General features: G+C 35.3%; 1 protein-coding gene across 4 annotated transcripts in view; it reads right to left on the reverse strand.

The window, feature by feature from the left end:
• The window catches only part of LOC119788873 (ATP-dependent 6-phosphofructokinase, platelet type-like), a 76,889-nt gene extending 62,044 nt beyond the window's left edge, over positions 1-14,845 (reverse strand). For 2 of the 4 annotated variants that reach the window (XM_038293571.1, XM_038293572.1), the window contains exons 1-3: positions 14,608-14,843; positions 5,420-5,493; positions 2,549-2,626 (exon numbers count right to left, since the gene is read on the reverse strand). In XM_038293571.1, the coding sequence (XP_038149499.1) occupies positions 2,549-2,626; positions 5,420-5,493; positions 14,608-14,716 (261 nt within the window). In that variant the 5' untranslated portion in view covers positions 14,717-14,843. Of the gene's footprint in view, positions 1-2,548; positions 2,627-5,419; positions 5,494-14,607 lie in introns of all 4 variants that reach the window. The other 2 variants (XM_038293574.1, XM_038293573.1) reach the window with 2 other exon arrangements.
• Between the last annotated feature and the right edge of the window lie 2,616 nt (positions 14,846-17,461).

The raw sequence follows: 17,461 nt of genomic DNA on the forward strand, positions 1-17,461 counted from the left end.
AGCATTACATACATGTCCCATAAAAGGCAGGAATTCCTACAGTTCTAGCAAAGGGAATAGAACATTTCTTTCATTTTGTCATATTCAATGTGTCTAATTATTTAATAGGTCAGAAACATTAAAGATTGCCATTTTTCAACCTACCCCCCTAATTTTCCTATTGTTTAAATAGGCAGCCAATTCCACTAACTTCTATTTTTTTTCCATCTTTGTGTATTTTGTGTGGAAATTGCCATAAGCGAATTCCCAGTTTCTCTGTTAAGGGTTGTTTCTATTTATCCTGCGACATGGACAGCCAGTTATTGTGGCATTTACTATGTTTGTTTTAACGAAAGTTATCCAGTAACACAGATTGACAGCCAGTGACAAATTAATCATGTTTGTTGTCTTCCGCGTATTTGCAGCTCATTAGCTTAGCATCATTGTCATAAATAAACTAGTGTCTTGCAAAACATCCCGAGGGCAGTATTTTTCGCTAAACTTTCTGTTCGCCTTGGGTGCTGCAGATCCTCGCTCTCCCTCCTTGTCATTGGCATGTTGTCTTTTAGAAGGCTTGTTAGCACCAACCATATACTGCCAAAGTTTGCCTAGAGGGGGAGCTGTTGTTATATGATGGGGATTTGGGGGTGTGCTCATCTGTCAGATAACAGAGGAACAAAGGGACGGAGGGGAGATTTATAAAAAATAAAATGACGTGACTTAAGCACAACTGTGGTCCAAACATTTACTTACCTTCTGGTGAATAGTGCTCTGGCATAAACTCGCTAAATGAAAAATCTAGTCGCATTTTGGGAGTGGCAAGTGTTAATTTCAGACCCTGATTAAAGGCAATGAAACAAGATAGGGTTTTTGTTGAAAATCTTTCCCCCTTAAAGGTCTTCTGACACAGGGCTCTGTGACACAAGGTTGGGTTCGGGTTCCACCAGAATCACATCATTATTTACTTCTCAAAAACAAAAGAAGCAATTAGTGTAACAACTATTGCTAGAACTGTCACGTGACAAAATGCTCTCTTGGTGTAATGCCTAGCACACTGGCCTTCTAGATCAATAAACAGATGCAAAGGTTATTACCTCGAGTCCCACCAGAGGTGTGTCATTATCTTTTTCTTAAAAGATCATTTTTAACAGAAGTGGTTGGTATTCTAATGTAGACTGAACAAAGATTGCAAAGGTACATTTTACCAGCTCAATTCCCTATTCACTTCCTATATAATGAGAATGGAGGATACGAGGAACCATTTTAACAATAAGAAAAGCTCACAGAAATGAAATGCAAATTTTTTTGTTCTAATATACTTACAAAATCCTTTAGTAAAACCAAGCACCCCGAGATCTTTTAAAAACCTCTCAAAACATTACCTTTATATTACATAAATTCGAATATGTGTATTTTTCTGGTGGTAAAAAATATGGAAATTGAAGAAATGGAGGAGAAAAACCTTTGGATGCAGCATTATTGAGAGCAGAACGAAATCATGTTAAAAGATCCAAAAATCCTGTACATTTAAGCGAAAATGATATTTTTAGCAGAATCATTTACATTTTGTTTTTACTTAAAATAGGTTATGTAAAAGTTTAAGTTTAGTTTGCCCATTACTATTGTATGCACTTTTTAAAATTATTTTTAGTGTCTAACTAGAAATAAAATCAGCTTACATGGTTGTTTTCTGCGCACTTCTCTCACATTTCCGTAAAAAAAATAAAAAAATATCCACTGGACTTGGTTTAAGTCCAGTGGATATTTCGGTGATATTCGGATATTTCAGTGGATATATCGGTGACCATTGCATGTTTCCAAGCAATACAAGGCCTTGTCCATATAAGACTCAAACTCACTGCGGATCCAGACATTTGAATTGAGAAAGCTTCCTGCAGAGGTGGCGAAACGTCTTCAAATCTTGAAAACCAAGTCCAGTGGATATTTTTGGAATTTTTTACAGAATGACTATGACCTGGATGACTGAGAACCTTCATCAGCACTAGTATCTTAGTTACTAATTGATGGGTTGAAGGATCTGAGAAGGAAGCCTGTGAAAAGGAGACATATTCTCTACATTTGTTTTTCCTTGAAACCAAAAAGTTGAATAGTTTTAATTTTGTTTGAGACCAATTGTTTTTGGAACATTAGTATAATTCCTTACTAAAGTTGTTAAGAGATGTAATATACCCAACAATAAAAACTACTACAATCTCTTGACCAAAAGTTGTAGGTAAACAATTTTGATATGCTTGTCTGGTATTCAGTCATATGATTTCTTTGAAAATAGTTTATTGAATTTATTGAGAAAAAGCTGAAGGTTCATTGGATAACTGTCTAAATGAAATCAGTTTTAGATAATAAGATGTGACTTAATCACATTTTTGAAGATCTAATTCTGTAAGACAAAAAAAAGCTCTTTTGGCATGTCCCTTTCAAAGATAATTAGAGCTTGTCTCATGAATGCAAACAACCCTTGTGCCACTTTCAAGGACAATTCTTCACAGCCCATAAGAGTGAACATTGATTGGCAAAGTGACCAGAATTTTAAGCAAAAGGCTTTACTTACCACTTGCAGAACACTGGAGACACTTTCCCATGTCGCTTCTTTGATGTAGTCTCCACCGTCTACCATCCCCTGGTACCCCTGAGATAAAAATCACCATGACAGGCACAAAATGAATAGATAATTTGATAGCCAATTAAAAAAAGGTACCGGTAATCAATTTAAAGAAATAGGTAGCAGCGGAATTTGAAGAGAAACATGTGCTTTTTGAAGATGCTAAGGATTTTTGTTGAAGGTGTGCTCACAAATATAAACATTTTTTTTTTAAACTAATAAATTATTTAATATATAAATGCACCTAGCCATATTAAATGTAAAAAAAAAATAAAAATGTAGATCCCTCTTTTGTCCCACAATAGGGAAATTCACTCTCTGCATTTAATCCATCCTACTCATTCACTCACTACATCCCCATTGGGGAGCAGTGGGCTGCCATTGTGTGGCGCCCAGGGTGCAGTGTGGGGTTAATGGTCATGCTCAGGAACCCAGAGTGGAGGCTGTGGGGAACAAACCAGGTACTTACAACCTTCTCAGAGTACAAGTGAACTGCTCTAACCACTAGGCCAACAACCCTTAATTGATAATTGAAGAGATTTTTTCTTCCATCAATATTATAGTCATACCAATCATTTAAATAAATTCACTTGCAAAATAAGTTAAATCACTATTCATCCGGGGCTGACCAATAAGAGCAGAACATATTTAAAGAGACAGAACCAAGAGAAAAATTCTTTAAACTCATATTTGGTGTTAAAACATCAGTATGAGGGAAATAACAACCATATCGCCCTATATTTTGTCATGTAGGCAGTGCATAAAAATTCTAAAAAAAAAATTACCCAGTTATATTAAAAAATAAAAAGGAAACATTGGTAAGATTATTGCATAAAAACTTGTAAAAGGTGTTGGAACCCACCAAAGAACACTAGGGAAAGAATTACAGCTGAAAGGCTATTAAAAAATGCAACTAACATCCATTGGTAAACATACACTTTCCCTTTGTGTGTTGAGGAACATACAGCTGCTGAGTCCCCTGCTCATCTAATTTATTGCCAATATTAAGGTCAGTTTGATAGCGTGTGCTGCATCTCTTACATTTTAAATAAAGTTTTCAACAAAAAGTTTTGGAAAGACTTAAGCAGCCCAATAGAGCAGTTATTGCTGAGATCTGAGGGTTTCCATAGACACAGCAAAGGCTTTTACATCACCAGGACACATCCAGTGTACTAGTAAAGCATCTTTGCACTAAGCTGTCCTTACTTACAGCCCAGTGGTCTCACCAGGTTGATAAGAGTTGAAATGTAGTCAGTGAAGGATGAATCCTGGTTCTGATAATTCAATTACATCCACACTAATATTAGGTTGGCTTTACCTCCACTTGTTTTCTGGACATTTTTGTTTTCTAACATTCAATTTGGTAAAGCAATAAGAAATAAACAGAACAGAGCCCCCTTTGCAAGATCAAATAGATGGTAATTGACTGTGGGAGGGAGAAGTTATCTTCACCACCAGTACAGATCATAGGGAAGAAGTGGATGACCTGGGTGACAGGAACAAGAAGGGGATGGGCAGACTGCTCTTTTCTTTTTTCCCCCCCCTTTTTTTTTAGGAAGCCTAATTACTGCATGCAAAAAAATGTTGGGGATCTTTTATCAGCTGTGGCCCTTTGTTGTGGGAGTAGCATCTGTGCCAAGGATACACACAGCATGAACAGGATCATCAGAAGAGCTGGCTCAGCGATTGGTCTCAGGTTAAAGACATTTGAGACCTTGGTGTACAGGAGATTAAGGAAACTTTAACCCATAATGGTTCAGACCACCCTCTCCACAGCACACTATGTAAACAGCAGAATACATCTTCAAATAAAGTGTTTAAGCTCTGGTGCCTTACACAATGATAGGGGGGCATTTTTCTAGCAATCTTATATTCATCTTTCTGATGCAAAAACCTGCAGTTTAATATACTTCATATTATAGGTTAACCCAAATAAAATATGCAGTACAAATGTTGCACAAGTTAATTTTTTACTTCACACTCTAGCATTGAAAATGGATAGATGTAATTACATAAAGCAGAGTTCCACATTATTTTGAATTCATTGGGATAAATCAGACATTTGTGTATTATCAACTTCTCTATCCATATATTCAACACATGGGATAAGAAAATGGTGCTAAATAACATCCAACCTGCATAAAGCATAAGGCTGCAAATGCACACACCTGTTCACTGCAACTTATAAATATATTCAAACACTAAAGGGGAATCAGATGTCTAACACACAACCTCATAATAAAGACAAAAAATATATATAAAAATATGGGAGATTCTAATATGGGAGAATTAATTTCTTCAACCAATATTTTAACTATATGTGTAATGTGTTGGTAGAGCGCTATATTACATTTTTGTGAAACCAGTATGATTCATCATCAATAGTATTCTAATTGTTTACACCCAAGTTTAAGTATTTGTATTTTTGTATTTAACCAGGAAGTCCCATTAAGATTCAGAATCTCTTTCACAGGAGAGACCTTGCCAAGGCTGCGGCTAAATCACAATAAATGCATAAAAATACACATCAAGATACATTTTACATGAAGTTGTTCTTGTCACAAAATCCAACTCGGTAACAAATTAGGTTTATTAGTTTTAAGGAGGTTTAAGTACATGGAGGAAAATCAACCAGTGCTTATAAATTGAATCTAATGTTATGTCTAAAGGGTTTTTAGAAATATTTAGCAAAGGCTAGACTTGAAAAGCAAGTTTGAATCCAGCTGGGTCTTTCAACTCAAATGATAGTTCAGCTTTAGATACAGATTTAGGGTATAACAGAAAATGCAGCCTTGGCCTCCCAAGGAAAGTCAGTCTCACCTCATGAATAAAGTAGACTTTGGCTCCCACATAAATTCCCATTCGGACTACGGCCCGGACAGCTCCATTCATACCTAGGAACACAAACAGAAACAACGGCTTTTTTTAAAGATACTTTTATAAGTTGATTATTGCTACAGACATAAAATTACAAACAGGAGCCTCTTTCGTAACACTCTGATAAACGATTCATATCTAATGTCTGTTTTACCCAAAACAACCCTGAAGGACTTCTTCCAGGAGGTACATGTTGATTTAATATACAGACTTGTTTATATTGAAGAGCTACAATTGCTAACAATATGAGAAAATGCATAATTTGAGCCAATGTGGAACTAAAAACTCAGAAAATATTAAACTGTCATGGTTCAGCCAAAAAAAAAAAAAAACCTGTATAAAAAAAATAGCATAACTGCTTAAACCTCTTTGTTTAAGAAGATGTCAAGCAAACAGGTCAGAGGATGAGAGTAAACATGCAACATAAAAAAGTCCTGCAAACACAAACTAGCGACTAACATAAACAATAGTATAATACCGAACACACATGCAAATTAAAAACGCTGCAAAAGAGAAATGCTGTATCACAAAAAATACAAGTAGCTACAAAGAAAATGCACATAGGTGCTGCACAAAACGCACCGCAAACACATAAATGATGCTCACTCACAAAGCACATGCTAAGATAAAACCCCATCAGCAGCAAAAACAGCTGCAAGATAAGGAAAGTTGTAAACCAGCTCCAGATATCAGAAGTGTGGATCTGGAGGATACCACACTTGTAACAGTGTAATGACAATAAAGTTTAATTCTATTCTAAGTGCTCCATCAACTCCTATTAGACTATAGACGTTACTATGGCCTTCTCTGGCTTACCTATATAAAGCCAGATTTGTGAAGTGCATAATAAATATTGACCCTGCCACTGATTCTTCACCAAGGTTGTGCATCTTTGCTGCTCCAATGCTTTTTAAATCAGCACTTTGGCTGTTTATATATAAACAATCGGTGCCTAAGTAGGTTTGCTTTTGTATTCCGATTGATTAAATTACACAATTATCAAAAAGTTGCTCATGGCTAAAAATTTAGTTTTAAAACTGATCTTGCATTGCTGCACAATATTATCATTGACCTCGTATTTGTTCTCCTCAGTCTCAGTGTCATGGGCAGATCTAGACTGGGGCCAACGGGGGCCAGTGTCCCTGTAGATCATGTCCTGGCCCCTGTCATGGCCCCTGTACTGAAGAAATAATACTCAAAGAAATTCCAATGATGATATGCGCTGGAACATATATGGTTATTTATAGTTCTTTTAGATCTATTTCATTGTTTTTCTTTACAAATTCTGTTTCACTAATTATTTTTCATCTGCTAAATGCTTTTTTCAAAACAAATAAAAAAAAAACGTTTCATATTTTTACAACTGAATTTATCAGTTTCTCTTGAGTTCAAATTCAAATTTTATAGAACAAGGTTATTTTAACTTAAATTAAGTCAAAATAAGTAAAATTCCTAAATTCTGAATGTATATTGACCTAATAAGGCAAATAATTTAAATTAAACTTAATTGAATAGAAATTTCACTTCATGCAGCTCTCTTAATATATTTGAATCCCTTGCTCTGTTTTTTTTTTTTTTTTTCATGCTTTTCTGTTCCCCCATGAAAATATGTTGGCCCCCTCCTGGCCCCCCGTCACATTTGGTCTAGAACCGCCACTGCTCAGTCTGATGATTTAATATGGTTACTAGGGCTTAAAAGAATCATCGGCTTAATCATGATTTATCGATTATTGAAATAAACAATTTTAGTAGTTAATTAATCGTTAAATGGAGTACAAAGATTCTAAAACATGCCTTTAGCTGACAGAGCAACCCACATAGAGCAGTCATTATATCAAAATTGTAAAATAAATATCTGAACATTTTGCATTTAAGATAAAAAAAAAAAAATACTTTTTCATCTGTCAATATGTTCAATCCAGAACTCCTCAAAAGGAAACAGTTTAGTTTCACCTGGTTTAATTTGGTAAGAAATGTTCTTTAAGGAACCTTTGGTTGTCTGATTATTAATCGATTAATCGAAAAAATAATAAGCAGATTAGGCCATTTGCTAAATAATCGTTAGTTGCATGTTTCAATTTGTGTTGCTCTATTTCATAAAATCCCAATTATAAATGTGGAAGGTTTGTTACTGTGATGTGAAAAAATTTGGAAAGGTTTAAGACACACTAAGCCAAGAGTTGATACCATATAAAAAAAGAGACATTATTAAACTAATTTCGGCTGTATTTTCTTTCATCAACATTGACACATGATTAAAATGCAATTCCTGTAAATCCTGTAATCCTAATAGAGCTGTAGTAAAAACTGACACCACCATGGCTTTGGTTACCCATCTCCTGTGTGACCTGATCTTTATGTAAGCTGAAAGCAGCAGCATTAACAGGGAGCGGCCGGCAAAAATAGGTCAAAACAGAGGAAAACTGAGAGAGCAGAAGTGCCCCTGAGGTTGCTGTGCCAAAACACAAATTAGCCTGTCAGAGCCCTCACTGCAATTAGACATTAGATTTCAAATCTCAGACCTATTCTAGAGGTTTTACATAAACAGCTTGATGTGATTAGAATAAAACAAACTTGGTCATGTACTAATTGTTACCTTTAAATCTTTTTGTGTGATGTAAATGTCGGTCAGGATGGGATTTTAGGTTTGCAGACTAAGAACTGACTAAAGAGAGCGGCTGTTGCTTCGCCGGAGGGAAGTTGTCTCGCAATCTAAAGATCTGAGTTTGCTGTTCCTGCTCCATCCTGTGACACGTGGATGTGCTCCTGCAGAGGGCATCTAACAGTTGCATACTGATCTGCCAATTGATCTAGTAACGTGACTGTTACTGTATCACGTAAAAACCGCTTTAAAGATTGGTTGTTATGACAATCTATGTTTTATCCCAATAAAAAATGAATAAATAAATAAATAAAATGTAAGGGAAATGTAATTTATAATATATTACAGACATAGGAAAGTTTTTGTTTTTTTTTGACAAGGATTAAAAATGCCTGAAATTACTAAATTGTTTATTTGAGAATATTTATACTGTGTGAAAGTAATGGCATCCTGGAATTTTTTTAATGTCTGTAGGCCAATGAAGTATTTCCTGTGCTGCTGCTAAATCTTCCTGGGACACTAATGTGCTTTGACCCTGCACTAGTCTGGTGTTGGTTGAACATGTTGTTCTGTCAGAATGTTGCAGCTGCACAATGCATCCCCCCACAGCAATACATTTATCTCAATGTGCACAATTACTAACTTCCTGTAAAGGGCAGATATTTCCTGGTATAGTGCTTTTTATTGGGTGTTGAACAGTTCAGGCTTGCAATGAACAATAAAGCTACTTAATTTTAAAACTACGCTGTGTTATCCCTCTACTGTATCTTTAAAATGTTGGTAAAGTCACATATAGTCTCAGGTTCTGTGACTCTTTATTTTTGTTTGCAAAAGTTTCTGCTTTTTCTTGTCTACTTAGCTCTTCTTTCCATTTTGTCTCGTGAAGCATGTTCCTCTGTCGACCTTTGACCTGTGACACCTGGTCTCTGTTTGCTCTTACAAACCTCTCTTTAATCCTTGAGTTATCCTGTATTCACTCTCCCTTTTGTTCACCAACAGTTTGTTGGTTTATATAACACAAAAAGCTCCAATTCTTTGTTTAGAGATATTCGCATTTTCTTTTATGTGCACTTGCTGCTTTTTTGTATTTGGTTCCAACAGGTTTACTGATTTTGACGTTTGTGTTTTTCAATTTAAGTATAAAAAAAACCTCACATAGCTTTAATAAAAAAAACAAAAACAGTGTTTTTAAGACCTTTTCCTCTGTTACACAAAGACAAGGATATTCTGAGCTAAAATAGTTTAAAGATGATGTATTTCTAGACTTTCAGAAGATTTAAGAAAAAGAAAATTTGATGCTGTTTTATTATTCTGTTAGATTTTTATTAATCAAATATGCTTTATGAATATATCCCATTAATTTTTACTTTTGACTTTTATGATCAAGGTTACAACTGTGCAGTCTTCAGGGCTACTGCATATTCGTGAGGTAACCGGTGATTTAAAACAAACATGGTGGATAAAGCATCTGGTTTTATGACACAAGACCTTGATAAAATATGTTTTCTCAAGGTTTTTCTTTAAGTCTAAAGCATACAGTGAGAGGATATTCAGAAGTTTAAAGGCTCCAGAAAGCACAGCAGCATGAATACAGAGATCTGTTTGGTCAACATGCCAGCAAGAGATTGATGAGGAGGAGAGAAAACGATGCAACTGTAAGTTTTGTAAAGCTGCTGAATGTTTTCTTTTGTGGACAAAGAGGTTTTCTGTTACTTTGCTACTTTGCTTTTCTCTGAATTAAGTAATTAAATGCATTAATTGGATGCATTAAAACAAGCATATAAATGATTAAAATGCTGTGCAGAAGTTGTCTAGTAGGAACAAATCCTTTTGACCTTATTCTTTTTAAATTATGTTTAAATATAGAAATAATGTTAATATTTATAATATACAAATTTGAGATAAATGCAATAAATAAAGCTAATAATCAATGTTAATCTGTAGATTATAATACCATAATAGTGTTAGATTGAAGCTCATTCTTGTTTTCTTCACTGAATTGATTCCTAATATTGTTTACTTCTGGTCAATTTCATATTGGGCATATTGAATACTTTGGGTTTTTTCCATTCGTAAATACATACAGACATCACACACCAAGACTAAAAGCCCGTCCCCTTTACTGGCTCAGGTCTGTTTAATTCGCATGGGATCATCGGATGGCGACCTCATTCTTTAGACTCTGCTCAAAGGCATAATCACAAGAGCTCATTCAGTAAACTTGGCAGAGAAGAGGGGGCCCAAGCAGGAGCTCATAACAACAACTAGGCACTAGAATTAATTAGTGGGCATATTTCTACTGTTTACCTTAAGCCTCTAATACATAAAAGCATTAACTCTGTTTTAGATCAAAAATTTTGCAATAGCAGGAGCGGTTTATTTTGCGATTAGTCATTTATGACCCTGGGCATCCTATCAAATACATTTATATCTATATATATTAAAGAAAATAAACTGCACCGCGGTGAAATGAAAAAAAAGAAGAATTGCAGCAGCAGATCTAATTTTCTTCAAATTTACAGAGCATTGCTCCATCCATCTAAACTAGAAGTGGCCAAGATGTCCACTCAGATTCAACTCTATTTATGGACCATCTGTTAATTGTGTTCTCAACAAATTTGATCTTGAGGGAAGATTTACAAAACAAAACAAAAAAAAAATTTGGTCCTTGGTTTGCTTTGATCTACTGAACGGTTCTGTAGAATTCTGATAGCGGTCACATTTAATTAGCAGTTTGAAGGAAAACTCAGAAAAGATCGAAAAATCGGAATTGAGGATCAAAGCCTGCTGTGTGAAAACAGCTGAAGTAGATCAAATATAAAGCAATGAAAAGTTGAATGAGTCACATATTTATGGGCAAAAAGATTGGATTTGACTACAGTGTGAATGTAATTTGGCCTCTTCTGTTTCAATGTCAGTTTTCGTTTTTACAAATTGCTTAGTTTAGTGAGGAAAAAGTTAAAATCCAGTTTATCATAAAATATCTTTGCATTTATACTGGGTTTCTGTTCTGCGGAAGACATGATTTAATGTTCAGATGTAAGCTATTTAAATCTTAAAAATGTCCTTTATCACTGAGCTTAAGTCTCATTAGCATTAAACTGTAATCCTTAAATCTGTGGAAGTTTTAAACAATATCCCAAAGGTTGGGGTGATTTAAGCATAAAATGGGACGTGGACTGACCAAGACTGCTGTTGCTAAGAGATGAGTGCTGATTTGTTACCGAGGTCAGTGCAAACACGTCAAATGTGTTTGAATTTGTTAGAAACCTACTGGGTCTAAGGGAAATCAATAATATTAATGAAGAAAAAAAACTGGCTACTATTGGATGATGGGCTACACACCTGTTTATCTATGGGCAGTGAGTCACTGAGACAGATGGAAAAATCTAACAAATAGTGAAAAATGCTGCCAGATTATCACCTCCCACCATTAACACACCCTGGTGGAAAGATCAAACACCATGATTACATCAGCAGCTGTTAGATCAGCAAGAAAGTCAGACTATAAATTCAAAATATTATTAAAAAAAAGACTGAAATCAATTTCTTATTATTAATATTGTAACTATAGATATAACTATAGATTATAACTATAGAACAATTTAGATACTTAAAATAATAGTTTTAGGCATTTTTGTCACATTTACAGTCACTGTGTTGCAACATTTCTGCTGTCCAGCTACTGTTTAGCAGATTATTTTTATGCATTTGATCAGCGCAAACCTTTTCAGCAGAATGTATATTGTGCCACTTCTTTCTGTATTTTTAGGCAGATCCCTTTCTCGCCCTCCTAGTTTGAGAAATAGATGTGGGTTTTACTTTTATTTATTTTTATTTAGACCTGTTTGTCTAAAAATACAATCCAACTACATGATGCTCACCTTGCCTACCAGACTGACTGACTCTGTGTACAAAGCACATATCTTGTCCTCTGAAAGTCAGTCTGATTGGCCAGGCTAACATGATTTTTTAATCACGAGGATGATTGGTTTAGTGTTATGATGTGAAACACTAAGTGTGTTTTGAATTTAGGGTGAGGGTAGCATTCAACCAGCTCTCTTACTTCCATTTGTTTTGGCTTTTGACAAACTAATAATGAGAATTGTTATGGAGGCTAACCTTGCATGAAGGCCAGATTCATGAAGTAGAGAGCTAATTGTGAACCCACTGACAGGATATAAGAACCTTATTCGTAGATCTCTGCAGACGCTGCAGAATGTGTGATTTTTTTCCATTAACATTAGTATGTGCAGTTTCTTTTGGGCAATCACTTAAAATCTTTGTATCTTTGGGAAAAGGGGGGATGTATAAGGTATAGCAAAGTGCTGTATTAGTTATACGTTTGCTAGATGTTTCAAGATGGGTAAAGCTTTATTATAATCATTATTAAGGGCGTATACATAAATACCTTTGGATTGGTTTTATAATCAACAAATTTATATTTTAATGATACAACAATAATGTTTAAAGGTGATAATTTATTGGTACACACATAATTAGAAATATGCCTGCTGTCTTTATTAGTAGACTTTGTTATTATGACTCATTTCTGCTTATGGTCTAACTCTACATTTTTATTATTCCCCAGCTAAATGAGGTATTTGATAAAATAATATTCAGAATGATACCAAAACGCTGAAAGCTGGTAGGGTGGATGAAACAAATATTTAGAGTTTAGAGCAGGAAGGGAAACTCTGCATTGCATTGGTTATAGAAGGCTATTTGTTTTAGGCATCTAATAAAGGCTAAGGATGCAGGCAGCTCTCAGTGCTTCCAGATGAGACTCAGCGAGTCTCACTGTGAGCATCATTTTCACACTGGCTGCACGGTTTTAAAGGAGCAGTTATAATTAAATCTCAGCTGCTGGCACAAGGAGCCTGTCCTAAATACAAAGGCTGTCCACGATAGACAGCAGGGGCATTGACAACTGAGAAAGAGCATATCCTTCCACTCTTAACAGCAGCCTATAGGCACAAGGTGTTGTGTAACAGCCAACAATAGCTGTGCTTTAACCGATGCACATGTGTTTGTCCTGGATGTCAGAGTACAACGTGTTCCATGCATATGAAGAGCCGATGGGTAATCACACTCTAATGAAGTTTAAGGTGAACTGAGTGCGCTGCATGCAATTAGGGAATTGATTACATATAAATTGTTCCAAAGTTTACTTTTAATGACTGTGTGTTTATCTTTACTCTTCATGACATTCTGTTTAATAAAATTCTCTATAAAACACCTTTTTTTTAAACTACTGTAATTTTTTAATTTTTTTTTGTATATTTAGATGTGAATCTCCATCCCATCGTTTCAGTAAATACTCGCTGCTCCTCACGTACTCTGCTTGACCTTCAGTGACTGGAAAAGTTAAGTCGCTGAAGGTCACCGGAAGTAGATCACGACGTGTTTTGAAGTTACACAAACGGAAGCTTTGGCCGCCAGGCGAATCCGTTTTATTCTGAAAAGCTGCACCGGATGCAGATTGCTTTTAATTCAGGTAAACTGACGCGTTGGTCCAGTCGTGACTCAGCCTTGGTGATGCAGGAGGAATTATTTCTGAGGCAACAGAAAAGAGAAACAGCTGACAGGAAGTCTAACCCGCACCAAACTGCAGCTGATAAACAAATTATGATATATTAAAAAATAAATAAATAAACTTTTATACAACTATAAATAGTAAATTATTAAAGTGCAAAAAAATTCTTCAAAAATTAATAAAATAGAATATTTGGAAGGCAAGTCGCAATAGTTAAATCCTGTCACGTGGTTTTGTGTAACTGGCAAAGACGCACAGAAAAAAACCCGCAGCTTATCCATTTGGGAAACAGTCCCTGTGGGGAGGCGCGCACAGGCCTGCGCCATCTGTGCAGGTGACGCTGCATACTTGGAACACCTTGCATTAAATACATATGAGTTCCTCAGTCACCTGTTGATACTATAGCTGCTTTTTAATTTATGCAGGAGCCTTGGCATGTGTTTGTATCAGACTGTGAATCTTTATTCAAACTTGTAACATCAACCCTCTGCGAAGAATGCTGCAGCATCCGCGCTGAAAATAAGAGACGCTGGAGATGTGAGCGCAAGCTGTTGCGTAACCGTCGGGAAAATCGAAGAGCGGACACATAAATCCCTGTAGAAATAGGCCAATATATAATAGATAAAATATTTAACTATATTAGGAGGAACTTTTATTTTTTCTTCCACTGGTGACGCACTGATATTATGGCACACGCTGTTCCTGCTGCCAGGGCAATGCGCAATTTGGACAAGCTTATCAGATGAATCCTTTATCAGACAAATGGGCGTCTGCAGTGTTTCATTAAATAATTATATGTTATTCATAGAGATAAATCAAGAGGAATTATGGGTGGAAAAAAAATCCAGCTTGTATAGTTAAAAGTAAAAAGAGCTTAGGGTAGAAACTGCCCTGAGTGCATATTTTGGAGCGGAGTTAGTTTCTCTTTCTCCGATCGCGCAATGATTCTGATTCCAGTTGGGAGTTCTTCGCAGTCCAACCTGACTATGTTACCTTGAGCATCTCCACCGCTGGTCAGGACTGCGATGGATTTTCCGGCGCCAGAAAGATTCTCGAAAAATTTCCGGGTGTCCTGTCGCTTGGGTCCCGTCACTCCGGCCATCTCTGCTGTCTGTCTGGGTTCTCTGAGCGGCTGTCAGGGAAGTTCAGATAAAACTCTTCAGAGGAGGATAACACTGGGGGGGATCTGAGGGAGAACTGAGGGTGACAGTAGTAGACAGGACCGGGTACCGCCCCCCCGCCCCCCCTTCAAAGATCCTACATTAGGACAGATTACTGCCTCTATTCCTTACAAGGAGGAGGAATTTCCATTGCATTTCTCGATGAGGAGGGGAAAACAGCACAGAAGTATTAGATTTAAAAAACCTTCCTTCTCAGAATATTTTAATTTCCTGTTATAGTTTTAAAACATCATTTTGCATTTTGACACCTGATGGGGTGTAAAAGTTATGTTTTTGTTAAGGAAATATGGGCATGTTACTCTGAAATGGGAGCGACTTTTTTCCGTTTCATGTTGTTTCATCCCTTATATATAAATAATAAAAATTATATCCTTAGAAAGTTATCCTATTTTAGCTGAGATGTAGGCCTTTATATGATCATTACAGCAATTTCACATTTTATCTATAGTAGCCCTATAAGACTTGGATTAGTTGGATGTAGGCTTATAGGTAATAATAACTCATAAATTGTTATTTCCACTGTCACTTCACTCAACTCATTTTTAATGTTTTTTTGTTTTGTTTTTTAAATTGTCTGAATTTGTGTATTTTCTGAATATGTTTCCCATTTTTTATCATCTCTGTGCCATTTTCAAACAAACTTACTGTGTTGTTTTTGTGGTTGTGTTTTGTTATATATATTGAGGAATTCATATTTTGTGTCTTAAAGACTTAAGTGGCTTAATTTTACTTTTCAAATGATAATCTTTCGTTTTCTTGTGCTTTCTTTTTCTACTTGTCTTCAGTGTTGTCTGACTTTAACTCCTAATCTGTGTTTTTGCTTCTTTGCGTTTTCTAAACTCATTCTAATTTCTAACAACAGAGGGCGCTGTTTCTTCAAAGTACCGTATTTTCTCAAGTTGAACTTGTCGCGTAGTTCTCTTTTTGTGATGTAATGTCTGGCTTGCTTACAGTCCAGAAAGACAGGTTTACCCAGCTATGACAAAATATATACATATAGACAAATTTAGAAAAGTCCCGCACGGTACAGAGTTATAGTACAACTACAAAAGGAAATATCTTTAAAAACGTGTATGACACATTCATCATGGAGAACAACTCACTTGACACATTTTAATGAGTTGAGTTTTTTGCATCCAAAATTATATCTAAATTAGGTGGATTATTCAATAATGCACTGCTTTATTTACATTCAGACTCTATGTGTTAGAGAATTGAACTTGGTAATGATATATCTGCAGTCAATTCAATATACTGAACAATCTGTAATATTGGTCTCGAAAATATATAACAGTTATCAGTTTTACAACTGTTCCTGATCTTCAACTTCCTGTTTGGTAAAACAGAAAATGTAGCAGAGCAAGCTGATTTTATAAAATTATTATCACATGTTAGATGTCCCTAGTATGACTTTTCTATTTATTTTTTTTTTTTTTTTTTTGGTATGTTTTGTACAAATATTAATTTTCAGTCTTAGTTGCTTTGGTTTTGTAATTCATCATGGTCACAGTCCCATAAAAAAAAAAAAAAATTATATATATATATATATATATATATATATATATATATATATATATATATATATATATATATATATATATATATATATATATATATATATATAGTAATTTAACAAATACCTTTACAGTAAGTGGCAGCTTTATACCTGCTAAAATATGACATTTTTACATACCCCTTCTGTTATTTGAATTAATTAATTAGATTTTTTTATATGGTTCTTGGAAAAGGGAGCAGAGTGATAGGTCTTCATTGTTTTATATCCTATCAGATCTAGCATAGAGAACAACGCCAAAGTTGGAAAGCCTCTGACGCAGGTATCCCCCTGACTGACAGCCCAGTGCTCCAATAAGGGCTCAGATCATTTTGAGGGTGGGGAGGGGGAGTAAATTCCTTCCCTTTACAACTTCACAATCAGGAAGTAATTCACTATCTGCACCAATTCACAACTTTCTTCACAATCCAAACACTGAAAACACAAGGGGATTGTTATGGCACGGAAAGCTGACAAAGTTTATAGATTACAGGATTGTCCAGATATTCTCCTCAATATTTACACTGCGACCTTGGATTTACCAAGTTCCAGTGTTACAACATCAGTCTGAAATTATCACACTGGCTTTGTGTGTTAGAGAGACTTATGTGGTTCATGACCTTCAATTATGAGGCCGCACTCTATCTCACTGACTGCAAGTACTGCATGTTCCCTAACAGCTGAAGCACATAACCAGTCAGTTTCTGCATTTTACACTCACGCACCTGTAGATTATTTGAGGATTTGAAAAATAAAATCCAAATATGAGAGCTTTGGATTTTATGGGCCATGCTGAGGGCATCAGATATTTAACTGGTCTAAAAAATTGCAGGAAACCTCTCGTCATTTCTTTAATTTTCTTTCCACAATCTAAAAGAAGAAAAATGTCTTCTACCTGAATGTTAGAACTGTAACTATACAGTCATATGTTTACATTACTGTTCTTCATCACAATGTTTTTTAATTATTATTACTGCTGATTAATTTATCAAGGCTTCACTTAAAAAAAAAAAAAGTCTAGAGAGCTGTTCTTAACATTTTTGTTTTGTTTACACTTGTGTATACAAAATGACAAAATAAAATCTGTGTAAGTCTCTAAGTCTACATTTCTATA

This window comes from Cyprinodon tularosa, unplaced genomic scaffold, assembly GCF_016077235.1.
Source record: "Cyprinodon tularosa strain WSP-4 unplaced genomic scaffold, ASM1607723v1 ctg329, whole genome shotgun sequence".
NCBI classification, from domain to species: domain Eukaryota; kingdom Metazoa; phylum Chordata; class Actinopteri; order Cyprinodontiformes; family Cyprinodontidae; genus Cyprinodon; species Cyprinodon tularosa.